We start from the raw sequence: 14,127 nt of genomic DNA on the forward strand, positions 1-14,127 counted from the left end.
TGGATCCATGTCAGTGGGGATGGAAAAAAATTGGTGAAGAGTTTGAATCTCTTTAGTATGCACACCCCGAAATAACAATTGAGAAATTACAGGAACTTATATCATGCAAGTACAAAAAGATGTCTACACGCTGTCCATGCGTCTGATCAGGTCTGAATTGTACCCTTCTTTGTAGTTGTGAGGGTCAGTGCAATACGTAAAACGCTCCTTAAAAAAACTTATTACAGTTTTCGTTATAACAGGTACTTTTTCTTTGTATTAAAACGTATAATTTTCATCTATTTCTCTTAAATGTTTAAAATGTAAGCATGTTTAACAAAATTGTTTTATTATACGCTAGCATTAATAGCTAAGTCCTCGATCCATTTGGGGCGGTGACTTTGATCATTTCTGCATTTTAACCTCCCTTTCATTCAGTATACAGGTAAAATACTGACAAAAGGTGTTAACACATGAAGTACAAATTTAAATTTAATGAAACTGGAAAGGTTCTTTTATAATAAAGGTATAACAGAAAAAATTTTACTCCAATATCGGCGAATGCAAGAAAGTCATTGTTTTCCTATCAGTTTTCACGTTGATATTGTAATAATTATTAAACTATTTGTCTTCTTTACTAATAATAAAGTTCAAAGTTTGTCGGGATATCTGTAAGGATGTCTGTCTGGATGTCTCTCTGTGACGCGCATAGTACCTAAACCATTCGGCCTTTTTTCACGAAATTTGGCACAGAATTAGTTTGTAGCATGGGGATGTGCACCTCGAAGCGATTTTTCGAAAATTCGATTTTGTTCTTTTTCTATTTCAATTTTAAGAACATTTCACCGAGTAAATTATCATAACGTGGACGAGTAAATTACCAAATTATCATAACGTGGAACCGTAACACAAAAAAAAAAAAAATGTTGAGAAGACCAGGGCCCACCCAGGGCTGTCTTGCAACTGAGGAAGGAAGGAAGGAAGGTACCATAAAATGACTGAGCAAATTAACATAGCAAATTGGCGAAAAATTCATCATCCATTGTGTGTAAATATACAGGTGAATCAAATGACCTTTTAATTTTTTTACTGCAAGCAAAGCCGTGCGGGTACCACTAGTAGAAAATAAAACTAAGCTCTATTAAAGAGCTTTTTTAAATGGCTTTCAGATAATGTATTTGAATTTTACAAAATTATGACCTATTATGTAGTTCTAAGCAGTTAAACCAACGTACTAACCGATACATGGCGGCCATTTTGATGACGTCACCAGAGGGAGTTTTGACCTCCAATCAATTGCCTCCCGGCGTTTTTTTGCTCTCTTATATGAAAATAAGTGCTGTACAAAATTTCATACTGGTATCCGGAAGTGAAATGTTTTTGCACAAACTCCACCGACTACTTCCCCTTTTTTCACCAACGATATAATAAATTTGCGTTTTTTAAGACACCAGATTTCGAATTTTTTCAACAAAAGCTCCCTCTTTTCTCCTATTTTGACATTGCCAAAGACAACCTAAAAGTTTTAAGACTTGAATTTCAAAATCTTTTCGGGTGAGAGCCTTTAAATTTCCTATCCCTAGCGTCACAGATAGATAGCTTAAAGCAGAATTCTTAATAAATAAGCTTCAAAAATTCTTTGAGAAAAAGTCCTCTAATCCCTTCCTCTGAATTCACCAGAAGGTGGTCTTAAATTTGCGTTTTTGTCGCACTTGTTTCGGATTTTTTCCTAAAGAGAGCACCCACCCTTATGTTTACATCACCAAAGACAACTTAAAAGTTATAAGACTGACATTATGAAATTTTTTTGGGAATACAATCTTCATTGAAGTACTGAAAAATAGATAGAGAGTTCCAATTCATCCAGTTTCAATATTTCGGAGGGGCGCGGTCTAAGAAGATTGGGCGCCGAGCATTTTAGGCGCAACAATGGGCCCAATGTTACCGGCACCTAATATGCTTGGCGTCCAAAATGCTTAGCGCAAAATGTTCCCGGCGCCCAATATTCCAATTCCGCGGGTGGGGGGGGGGGGGGGGGGTCAGACAACCCCCGAACGCTTTAAGATCACATTTTTGACTCCAGTCATTTTAAGACTACAGTTTGGACGAAGCCTACAATAAAATTCCATCCCCCTTCTTAATCTTTACATTATCTAAAACAGCTTAAAAGTTTTAAAACTTCAGTTTCCAAAATTTTTTGGGAGAAAGACTCAGAATCCCCTCTACTTTCATGCAAACCAAAGATAGCCTAAAACCGAGCATTTAATACTAATACTTCAAAAATATTTGAGAGAGTACCTCCGAACTCCTTCCTCTAAATTCACCAAAGATGGCTTCAGCCTCAAACATTTCTCTGGAGAGAGCCCCCGAGTCCTCTCTATCCTTATATCATCCAAACATATGGACTAAAATTTAGTTTTAATGCTTCCGATTCAAAAAAAACTTTTGCTTTAGAACAGTTGAAGAACTTCTCCTAAGTTCACCAAAGACTGCCTAAATTTACATCTAAAGCCCCCCCCCCTCACTTTTACGATATTAAAAATGACCTACACTTTTTTGAGGCTTCAGCTTTTTTAAAACAGTCCAGCACAGAAATCGTGAACCTTCCTCCTTAATTTTCCACCGTTTAAAAATTGCCAGCAATTGTGTTTTTCCTACTATGTTTTCCAAAGAGCCTCAACTCATTCAAAATTTGTTCTAAAAAATTTTCGGCGGTGGGAGCCCCGAGCCCCCTTCCCTCCAAATATCTATCCTTAGATTGTCAAAAAAATAATCGTTTTTTACAACTCAGTATCGAAAAATTGCGGACTCACGCTTTATTAGTCCAAAAGCCATGAGTGGCAGACTTACATCATCTTACAAAGGCCTAAAACTTTTCTGCGTAATGACACCACAGCAGATAAGAAAGGTTCGCTATTATTTAAGCTAAGTCGCGCTGGCTTTGGCAGGAAACAGATAGCAAAGGTGCGTAAAATTGCTGCAAAAGCGATCATAGATTCATCGGGAATCATAGAATTCCCGGAGGTTCCAACCATCTCCGGTTTGGAGGACATTCTACTGGGGTACAGACATGGATTTTGAAACTAACCTGTGAAAATTTTCTTCCTCCAAGAGACAAATCAAAAAGATACCTCGAAAAGAAAAAAAAATGCTCCAAATTGGCCTCTAATGGGGGGACAGTGCTAAACGTGGTAATTCGTTCCACAAAGCTGATCCACCATTTTGGAGCCTTTTTTCCCCTTATCGATCTTAGATCCTCCGGATTTGGGTCTTGGAAGCTGAAAATTTGTCTAGGTGAGTTTCAATGGCATATTTGCATTTCTACAAAATTTCGTTCAAATTGGAGATGGTGGGGTGGAGACGACGAGGTCACTTGACATTGAACGACTCGGTTTTTGACGGCTGCTAAAGCCAGCGCGAGCGCGACTCAGCTTAAATTATAGCGAACCTTTCTTGCCTGCTGTGCTGTGCTTACGCAGAAAATTTTTGGCTCTTTATACTATAGTTCTGGCGTTCACGGGCACTTACTCTATATCTGAGAGCAGCGTTTTCTCGCAAGTGTACTGCCAAAATGAAATTTACAAAACTTATATCACTTCTTTCCTTCTACGTCCTCCTCCTTCGTTCCACAAAGTCTTTAATTGAAAGATGTTAAGAGTTTACTGATTCTCCAGTTCTGGGTGATATTTAACAGGAACAGTTGCCGACCAATGCTTGAAAACAGCTTTGGTTTCATTTTCCCCGATTCTTTCCTAAATTCCCTGATTTTTTCAGAAATTTCAAAATTTCTGATTTTTCCCTTTCAGGTGTGTGGGCACCCTGATAATGTCAGTATCTTTTTGTTTCGTTAAAACAGTGGGATTAAAATCGGGATGATAAAAAGAAAAGTCAATCGTAAGGCCGCACTTCCGAAAGTTTAATCTGGGAGAACTCGGAGCAGGATCCTAACTCCTAAGTCACCCCAGTCACTTAAAGCCTTATATATTTTCGAGTGTGCAATTCAAATAATCTGAAACAGACTTTCAGTGTCTTAATTTCAAAATGTTTTCTTCCAAGAGCATCTGCCGGTAGTTTGGTGGTTTTTCATTTGTTTGAAAACCCATTCATTTTTTCGAAAGAAATCTGCAAATGGAGGCCAAATCCAACTGGGAGCCTAATTAAAAAAAAAAAACTGAATCTCTTTCGAACAATTTACTTTCAAGGTTCATTCCAATAATGACTGTGATAAACGTGCATGAAATTTAATATGGGTATGTGTAAAGTGTCTTTCCGGTGTTATGTTTTTTGGAATTCATATTCTATTTTTGAAATATGTTTAGTATTTTTTGAAAACATCTTGTAGTCATGGGCAGAGTAGACTTTTGCACCTGGGGGAGGGTATAAGCCCTCAAAGGCCGTCATTTGGGGGATCCGGGGGAGTTCATCTCCCCTCACCATTACCGGTTTTAGGATTTTCGAAACATTGTCTTTTTTTCATTTGTGTATGTACTGAGTATGTACCATTTGCCCCCACCCTTGTCGGAAAAAGCTTTGAAATAACAGCCTGTTAACCCCAGCTAAAATTTAACAGTGAAAAGAACACTCAAATGTGTGGGTGATAAGTTAGGTAGGAAGATTAAAACTGTTTGATATTAGTAACAGCGAGTACGTATCTTTTCAATTTTTTTCGAAATGGGGCAAAAATTTCAAATTTTGAAACTGTCCCAATTGTTTAAATTCCTATAAGTTTCTTTTTTTACAGAAAAAAAAAGAGAGCATTTATAAACCGCATGATAAGTTTAATACTGAACATTTCTTCATGAATAATTTGTTCTTTTAAATAAAGTTAACAAGTCCTAAAACACAATTTTAGGCTTTCTTTTATTACAGAAACGTTAGAGCATTTGTGTGATGTTTGGCATGCAAGTTCTACTGAGTAAACACACTGTGGCGTTTCTTCCGGAAATTACTTCTCCATGCTTTCATTCTACATTTTGAGAAAACATGATTAAAACTTGCATCAAAAATATTTATTCATACAACAAATATATTTATACAAAGCTTTGGGAAATCGATTCTACATGATGAATACATGTTTATTTCACATCTTTTTAAAATCACATGGATCAAACAATGCTGTTAAATTGGATTTTGCTGTAAAGAGCATCCATTATATTAAAAAGCTTTAATTTTCGGTCTCCCTTATCAACAAGTATGACAAAAAGCCACCACATGAAATCTATATCAACTCTGAAATAAGGTTTAGACAAAAAATATTTCCAACATCCCATTTCCCACGATGATAAATCCAACATCACTTAAAAAGTTGTGTTTCAAAAAGGGGGAAAAAAAAATCTTTTTGTACTGTTGCTGCTATTTACAAGGTGAAAATTGATGATTTAGTAATATTTATAGAACCAGCAGAGGTCAGAGTGGGGGTTTTGAAAATATTACACTATTTTGACAAAATTTTAGAAATATTTAGTGTTTGTTTTATGTATTGTTTAGTATGGTAACACCGGAGCATATGTGTATACATTTGTTGACTTGATGTGCCTCTTAATAAAGAAGCGTAAATAAAATATAGATATTAAAAACTTCGAAATTCTTTTTGTAGAGTACCGTTCTACAACAAGTCACAAAAGTAACAAATTTATAAAAACTTTCATTGGTTTTAACAGGTTTTTAAAATCTTCCTCAAAATGTAACTATTTAGGGGGAGACACGAAGGATAATTGAATATGGAGAGAAATATATGTAGGGGCATAAGGGTAGAGAGTATGGGGGGAGGCCTCATAAAAGCCACTTGTGACAGACATTAAAACTTTTGTGCATGTCCCTGGCTCCATGCTTCCCTACCTCAATTCATATTTTATGAAATATTCTCATTAGAGGTGGAATATATTCATATAATTTTAGGAACAAGTATTCATTTAAAATCAGACGGTTGCTCCTGTTTGTTTTCTTGTTTAAGGGTAACAAGGCTGGTTTTGAGAGAATATGAGATTTAAAAAAGTTCTTCTGCCCTTATATAGAAGTTTGGTAAGACCTCATTTGGAGTATGCTGTTCAGTTTTGGTCTCCTTATCTTAAGACATTAATGTATTGGAAAGGATTCAAAGGCGAGCTAAAAGGCTAATAAATGGACTTTCTCACTTAGACTATGATTCCAGGCTTAGAAGGCTAAAAATGTACAGTCTTGAGCAAAGAAGAGACCGAGGGGAACATGATTCAGTTGTTTAAATTTATTAAAATGAAAGATGTTACGAGGCGGAAGTTTAGCACTGAAAATAGGACAAGGGGTCATTGTTTTAAGCTATTTAAATCTCAGGCTAACATGGGTGTTAGGAAAAATTATTATTTTAGCAGGGTAGTGGAACCTTGGAACAGTTTATGGGAAGAGGTGGTAATGAGCAAGGGAGTAGATAGTTTTAAGAGGGCCATTGATCTTCACTGGGGATTGTAAATTGACTAGGACCAGTCTAGCTGGGCCCAGAGCCTGTTGCTGGTCGTCACTTTTGTATTTGTATAAATGTCATGGAAAAATGAATTGTTAAAATAATAATAATCAGAGGCGGCGATTGGGACTAAAAAGTGGGGGGGGGGAGACGAAAAAAAAAAGAACGACAACTAGAAGTCATAAGATTTTTAACAGCAGCAAAAAACATGAAAGAAGAAAAAGAGAGAAAGAAAAGGACAAAACTTTGGTAAGGCTGGTTTTGAGAGAATATGAGTGGTAATTAATGTAAATCTAACAGCTTTAATCACGTTTTTCTTAAGATTTTAATTAATTATGTATGCAATAACTTTTACCGAAGAAACACTTAGGCTGGACGTAATTGATTTGCATTATTTACTCCAAAGTATTTTAAGATGTCACAAATACTTGGTAATAATTTCATTAAGCAAGTATGGCTTGTTTAAGTAAAACAATTGATTTACTAATATCTAAACAATGAACAACAAACTGAAAATTACTGCTTGTGCTAAATGTTTCATAAACAGATATAAAATAAATATTTATGATCTGAAAATTTTCACATTTCAGCTTGTTTTATAATTTCTAGTTTAGATTCCTAAATAGAAAAAAAACAGAAAAATAAAAAGTGTGGGTGAGGGGGGTGGGTAGTCTCCCTCCCCCTTCCGAATTGCTGCCACTGATAATAATAGTAATTCAATAAAATTTAAAAACAATTTTTTTCCCAACCAGGTGGTTATGAAATGAGGAAATGTGTTGGTTGTTGCCCCCCTCTCTCATAGGTATGGGGGAATATTAGTCCAGTCATATTATACAAAAAAAAAAAGGAGGATAAAATCGCAAAGCAAGATGTAGTTCTGATTTTTTAATAGGTTGTTTGGGTCAGTTAGGGTAGTGTAAATCTAAGTTTGCAGTTTTCAAAAACCTGTGCTCGCTATGTAATTCGTCAAAATCTGAACTTTCCGGATTTTTTTTAGTTTTTCCTTTGTAACTCCTAAACTATCCAACTTTTGATAATAAATATGAATAATAAATACCTGTTTTAAAGCACATTAAATTTTGAACAATTTAAGCTCAAGTGGCATTTTGTACAACCAATAGTTTAGGAGATATCGTACTTCAAAAATTGGCCATTTTCGGCGAAAAATAAAAAAATTATGCTTTGATCACATTCCATGCAAAATATGGACATGAATTCCCACTCTGATAAAAAATGGGCATACTGTTACAATACATTCGACTGGCTTTCATTTAAGCCAAAAACGAAGTCTGTAGGTTCAGCAGTACTTTAACAGTTGCAAAACAGACAAATAATTGAAAAATTTGATTTTTGATGAAACGAGAGAAAACACTTTAAGACAATATGGTCCATACTAAAAAATGAAGGGGTAAAAAATGATGTAATAAGACTCTAATGTGTGTTTATTTTAGTTATGTGTGCTCGCAAAACAAAGCGGTTATAAAAAAAATTAAATAGGCCAATAGTTGACAGCCCTATGCGGGTAACGCAAACATTTCTTGCCCTATGCAGGGCCGCCCAAAGAGCTGGTGGCACCTGGGACGAAAGTTTCCTGGCGCCCTTAATTCCATTCACACAGAAAATTTAAGTTAGTTATAACATAAATGTATAATTATACCTATTTTTTAAAAATATTTTTACATATTAATGAACAGAACAATCAGAGGACTATGCATAATGCAAATTAAAATGCAAGCAATGAATCTGTTTCGAATATTTGTAAAACATTAATGCCCCAAAAACTTTTCGAAAAATGGAAATGTTGAAAATCTAAACATTTACCTAGTAAAATGTTATCCCACTAGATAAAAAACAAACACTTAACACTGAAACCATCGCAAGGCGCCCTTAATGTTATGCAAGTGGGGCATTTTATAAGCTGAGGGGCACCAAAAGGTGCCCCTCGTGGAAATGCCATCGTGTTCCGTCAAAACGAGAGGCACCTTGCGGCACCCCCTCATTTCGTTGGCGATTGCCCCTACGTATGTATGCCTTTAACATTGATGCATTTTTGGCCGTATTTCATTTTTTGACTGGAAAGTTACCTACCAAGTTTTATTTTGAATAGAGAATAATTTTGGTATCAGACGAATTTGTAATGAGATTCAATTACCCAAAGAGGGAAGAGCAGAGAAATAAAGAATAAATGAAAATGAAAGTTTACTCATTCTTTTTGCAAAAGCAAATGAAACTGTCCAGGTTCATCATATCAAATGTAAAGATTCAGCTGAAAACTTAGAATGAAAAATGTACCCCCTGTACACTTTAAGCGCAATATTATTGAATGTTTACACTTATTGAAAAATCTTTCAAGCAGAAAGTATGGAAAATAGGGATGCACCTAGAAACATTAACCAAAATGCTCACCTTTATTTACATGAGATGTGAAAAACGAAATGAATTCAAAGGATTTTTATGTACACTGAAAGAAACTTCACGGTTTAACGAATCAATAAAGTTTTGCCTAGTTTGTGAGCATACTTGTATGATGAACAGGTTCTAATGAAACTAAAGGAGAGCCTGAAAGAACTAATCCATAGCTGTAATATTTTAAATAATTCAGCTGTGTGCTGTTTCAGTGAGTTAACTGAATTATGTTCATGTATAACTTTATTGGAGAACTGGAATGACTCTGGGATGTTTTTACTGCCTTCGGATACATCAGAACGACTGCGTGCTATCGCAATATGATTTGTTTGACTTCTCAACATCAGAGTGCTCCTTAAGAAATGTTTTTCCAAATCGTGTAATAAACAACACCTTAATGACGAGCTGCTCCCTACGTTGGAACTTGAGGGCATTGAAGAAAAAAACAACTAGAGAAACTGATTGAAACATTATCCGAACCACCATCGAAAAAAGTAAATCTCAACAGATTGTGATCGATGATGAACAGGAGGTGGATCTACTTTTTTTTTTGCTGTTTTGTCTCAAACATTCAAAATATTTCCTTTCAGGAAAGTGCCAAAGTCCAGTTAATTTTTATTTAGCTTTATTATAATTTTTTTTTTCAACAGAGGAAAAATGGAATACCACTTAGATTCGTGTTTTTTCTTCACGCAGTTAGTAGATGTGATACCACATCTTCCCATGTCTGTCTAAGAAAAACAAAACTGTGCGGTGTTTTTCAAACGAACTGATATACAGTTTACCAGGCCATCATAACTTTCCTTCCTTAAAAGAGTTCTGAAGCTTTATTCGAAGCTGTAGTGATGGAGCTAGTTGCTCTGTATGGAAATGAGGCATCCCCTGATATCCTGCGACAGTATTCCGTTTCACCTGTTCCTCAAAGAAGTATGTAATGCAACTGTGAACTGTCTTTGTTAGTCTTCAACCAAAAGAGTAGTTTCATTCCATTTGTATCGCAAGTACCAACAAGTAAACAAATGGTTGGCGGAGGAGTTGGTCGAAGATCAACATAAATTTAGAGAGTGGTTCGTCATCAATTTCTACATTAAATGATCCACCCTCACCCGTCCTTTTCAGATTTCTCTCCTTTTAGTGAAAGAAGGAATATATGGGAGTATGCTGTTTTTGCAGAACTGATCTTAGCTGCTCAGTTTTGTGCAATCTGCCCCTGTGTACAGTTGAAAATATTTTTGTAATGCTTTGGTAAAAATGTTAGGGAAAATGTAAACTCAACACATACTACTGAAGCACATAAGCACGGGGGGAGGGGGGTAGAGACTAAAGTTACGGGAGTTTTGTTTTTTTGCTGACACAACTAAAATGAATTACCAAAAATCAGGTTAAAAAAAAGTCGCACAGTTACTTAGAAGCGTTTAAACAAGTACATCAAAACCTAAAAATAATAAATAAATTAAAAAAAAAAATTTAAAGAAATAAATTCAAAATTTTAGTAGAAATATTGAAGCAGTTAAAAGCATACAACATGGTTAGAATTCATGGTTAAAAAAACGTACTTTTGGCATGGGGGGGGGGGATAGAGCAATCCTGTGGGCGGTTAGAAGTCCAGTGATTTTTTGCAGAGGGATGGGGGGTGGGGGGGGGGGGCAAATGTATAGACCGGGCCTGACTGAAACGCAGCAAAGCTTTACATTTCGTTGCACAAAACAAATTTTCTTACAAACATATAATCATAATATAATCATTGAAATAAGAATCAAGAAAATAAAGTCATTGATAATTTTTTTTAAAAAATAACAATAAACTGAATTAATCCCAATTTTTCAACATTTCAGTATTTTCTTCAAATCTGTGAGATGCATCAGAGAAATATTTTGGCCAGGAAGATTTCTCAGCTGATACTTTTGGTAGATGATATTTCAGGTCTGAAAATGATTCAGTACTTTTAGCATGGGGAAAAAACAACCTTCTAATGATGCAACAGTGAAACCTCAATAACTTGACACCCCAAGGGAGAATGAAAACATGTCAAGTTAAGCGTATGTCAACTTAGCGAGATTCCATAATTTCAATTCTTAAAAAGTTTTCTATATTGCTTACTGTACACTTGAACTGTACCCCCTTGTGTGTGTACTCACACACAAGGGGAATCCCTTGTGTTTGAGTACATTTCTCCTCCAACCCCTTCATAGCCTTAAGGATTACACCAACAGTGCAGAGTGGGGAGGTCAAATCCCAAGGGTACAAAAAGGAATTCTCTCTCAAAGACCTCTGTCCAAGAAATTATTGACTGAAAATGTGACAGAATAACAGCAGCAAAAAGTGGACTATAATAGCAAGTGGAGGTCAATTTAAGGGGTTCCTGCATGTATGTCAAGTTAAAAGAGTTTTTACAGTCATTGAAATTAACATTGGATCAGCCATTGGGAAAACAAATGCCGACTTACTAAGTTTAGCTGAGTTACCAGAGTTTCACCGTTGCATAGTAACATAAAACAATTTTATATATTAATCTTTTTTTCAATGCAGTGAAACCTCAATCTATTTTTCTCCATCCATTGTCTTCCTGCATTAATTGTTTTATTCCTATGATTCTTTCAAATTCTATTCAAATATTGTTAGCAAAACCCACATAGAAATTTTTTTTGAAAAAGTTGTTTTTGTACCTTCATTATAGTAAAAATTTTCTTTTTGAGTGAATAATCCAAAAAAAAAAGAAGATATTTTTCAAAGTTTGCAAAAATCACACATTTGAAACTGTTCAAACTTATTTCCTCAAGTTTGCATTTTAATTAAGTATATGCATTAAAACCTTAACATAAAATTACCGTTTCTTCAAATAAACAAATTATAGTTTTCTGCTACTTTGATCTATTTTCTTTACATTATCCAAGTAATAAATTATTTATCACTACACTAAAAAAAATTATGAAAATGTATGATAAAAAGTACTGTCATTTGTGTTAGATTTAATAGTAACCACAAAATCAAACTTATAGCTCTATTTTTATAGTACAAAAAAATTAAAAAAGCAATTAATTGGCACTGAGATCCCCATTTACTTGTCTGGAATAGTTGACTGTAAAATTTTCTGTGTACTATAAAGCACTCTTTTTTAAAGTAAACCTTAAAGTTTTTCAGAATTTTTAAGTTTCCTTTTTGTACACATTGTTTGTATTACCGCAAATTTTTTATTTACGTTTTAATATCAACACACATTCATTGTGCACCCCTTGAGAAACAATCAACCAAGGTTCTACTGCATAGTAAATAAAATGGTTATTCACAATACAGTTAAAACTAAAGCTAAATGCACCACCCTTTGTATTCAAAAGAATGGGTCACATAACCAAAAAACATGCAGTGTTGTTGTTACTTATGCCAACAATGTTAACAAAACTCAGCAGCAAATTTTGCAATATGTTAGCAAATGAAAAAGAAGAGAGATAAATTAGTTCACTTATATGATCTAAATGTTCATATAAGCAGCAAAGATCAGTTTAAAGGAAAATATTCGTTAGAAATAAGGTAGAAAGCTATTAGCATTCCTTGTTTCAAAAATAACTAGCAAAATTAAGGTTCCACTTTTATGGTCAAGAGAATTAATTTTTTTAAATTTTGAAAATTCCAGTTTCTATGCAGATGGTTACTACAAGTAGAAACTGTACACACTTGCAGGGAGGGGGATATCTTTTCTTACCACAACCAGAATACTAAATCATTTTCTTTTTAATCCCTGTTAAAGACCAGAGACTATTTGGAGCAGAAAGGGAAATATCACGATGCAAACCAATAAATACATACATCAAACCTTTGATTTTACAATGTAAAATGATGGTTTTTAAAATTTTTGGGCTGAATTTAAATGTATAAATTTTTGTGGTAAAAGTTTTCCTTCACTACTGAAGTTCCTTTTTATTTCGCTATTTTTTTCAAAAAAAAAAAAAAAAAAAGTAAAATTAATGAACACGGAAAATAGAAAAAATTACTCTCAACAGCTTTCACAAGATGCTCTCTGCAAAATTTATGACTCTTTTATTCATATGATAAATAGAAGAAGCATATAAAATATAGTAGATCATATAAAATGTAATAGAAATCTTAAACTAATCAATTGAGACTGAGTGTTGATTTCCTATTTTATTTTAATGGCGGTGATTTGATTTTTTAAAATACTCCGTCCCTACACTTTTTCCAACAAAGCAAAACTTTTTCAAGTTGTCAATAAGACACAATGAAATTGTTGATGGCTCATAGTGGTGCAGCTTGTGTATACATGGCATGGATTTGTTCCTCTGGTCCAACTGCACACATCATTGACTGGAAATGTTGAGCTAATTGGAGACTGCTTGCAGCCATTCACATTAGAGGAGTCAACAGGGGGGGGGGGGATCATGGTGCATACTGTGGCATTGAAATTTTTTATGACGCTGATTTTACTGAGTTTAAGTGGAAGTGCTACTTAACATTTGAAGCGTTGCGCCATTGCCCTTAAGGGGTCACAGTACCTTTCAAGCAATTTCTTTTAATTTATATAAATTTTATATTTCTTTGAAACCATAACATGCATACTTATTTTGTAATCAATAATTTATCTTCAAAATTTAAAAATATTGCCAATTTTTTTTTGAAAATTCAAAAAATTGAGGAAAAATTTCAACTTTTTAAAATCCCTAAGGCTTTTTTATTTTTGCACCAATTTAAAAAACGTTTTTTGCAAAACGATCACTATAATCATCTCTAAAAATCTGTGCATTCATTTGCTTATGAGTTCATTCGAAAATTTTCTGTGATTGATTATGTAAAAATCAAAGTTTTTTTTAAAAAAAAATTTGGTTTTTAAAGGTTTAACATGCTCTAAACATTTGAGTAATTTATAAAATGCTTATAAAATGCACAGTTTTGTCAAATATGTTATCCCAATTGCAAAAAATATTACTTTAAAGCTGTATCTTTAATAGAAAAAAATCCTTAGGGATTCTAATGACATGAAAACACAAAAAAACCATTATCGAGAAAAAGCAATTTGAAGTTTTTCTTTTGCATAAGAACACATAGGGAGCATGGCCTAAAACCACTCATAACTTTTTAAATATTTGAACTAAAGCATTGAAACTTTTCCCCTGTGTTCAGAATAGTTTTTTGTTTAGAAATTTAAAAAAAAAAATTTTTTTTTGATCGTTTTATCATTTTTGAGGTACTAAAACCCCTTAAGGGAGATGAACAGGCACCTTTGCATTGAGACTTATGTACAAAAACAATGATGAAATTTTTATGGAAGATAATGAGCGCACTATGTCAGACGT

General features: G+C 34.2%; 1 protein-coding gene across 1 annotated transcript in view; it reads right to left on the reverse strand.

The window, feature by feature from the left end:
- Positions 1 to 4,985: 4,985 nt before the first annotated feature.
- Positions 4,986 to 14,127, reverse strand: part of LOC129229266 (uncharacterized) — a 163,244-nt gene continuing 154,102 nt past the window's right edge. Inside the window, exon 20 of the mRNA XM_054863575.1 lies at positions 4,986 to 10,746. Coding sequence (XP_054719550.1) covers positions 10,713 to 10,746 — 34 coding nt within the window. The 3' untranslated portion in view covers positions 4,986 to 10,712. The remainder of the gene's footprint in view (positions 10,747 to 14,127) is intronic.

The sequence above is a fragment of the Uloborus diversus genome, chromosome 1 (genome assembly GCF_026930045.1).
Source record: "Uloborus diversus isolate 005 chromosome 1, Udiv.v.3.1, whole genome shotgun sequence".
Taxonomy (NCBI): Eukaryota; Metazoa; Arthropoda; class Arachnida; order Araneae; family Uloboridae; genus Uloborus; species Uloborus diversus.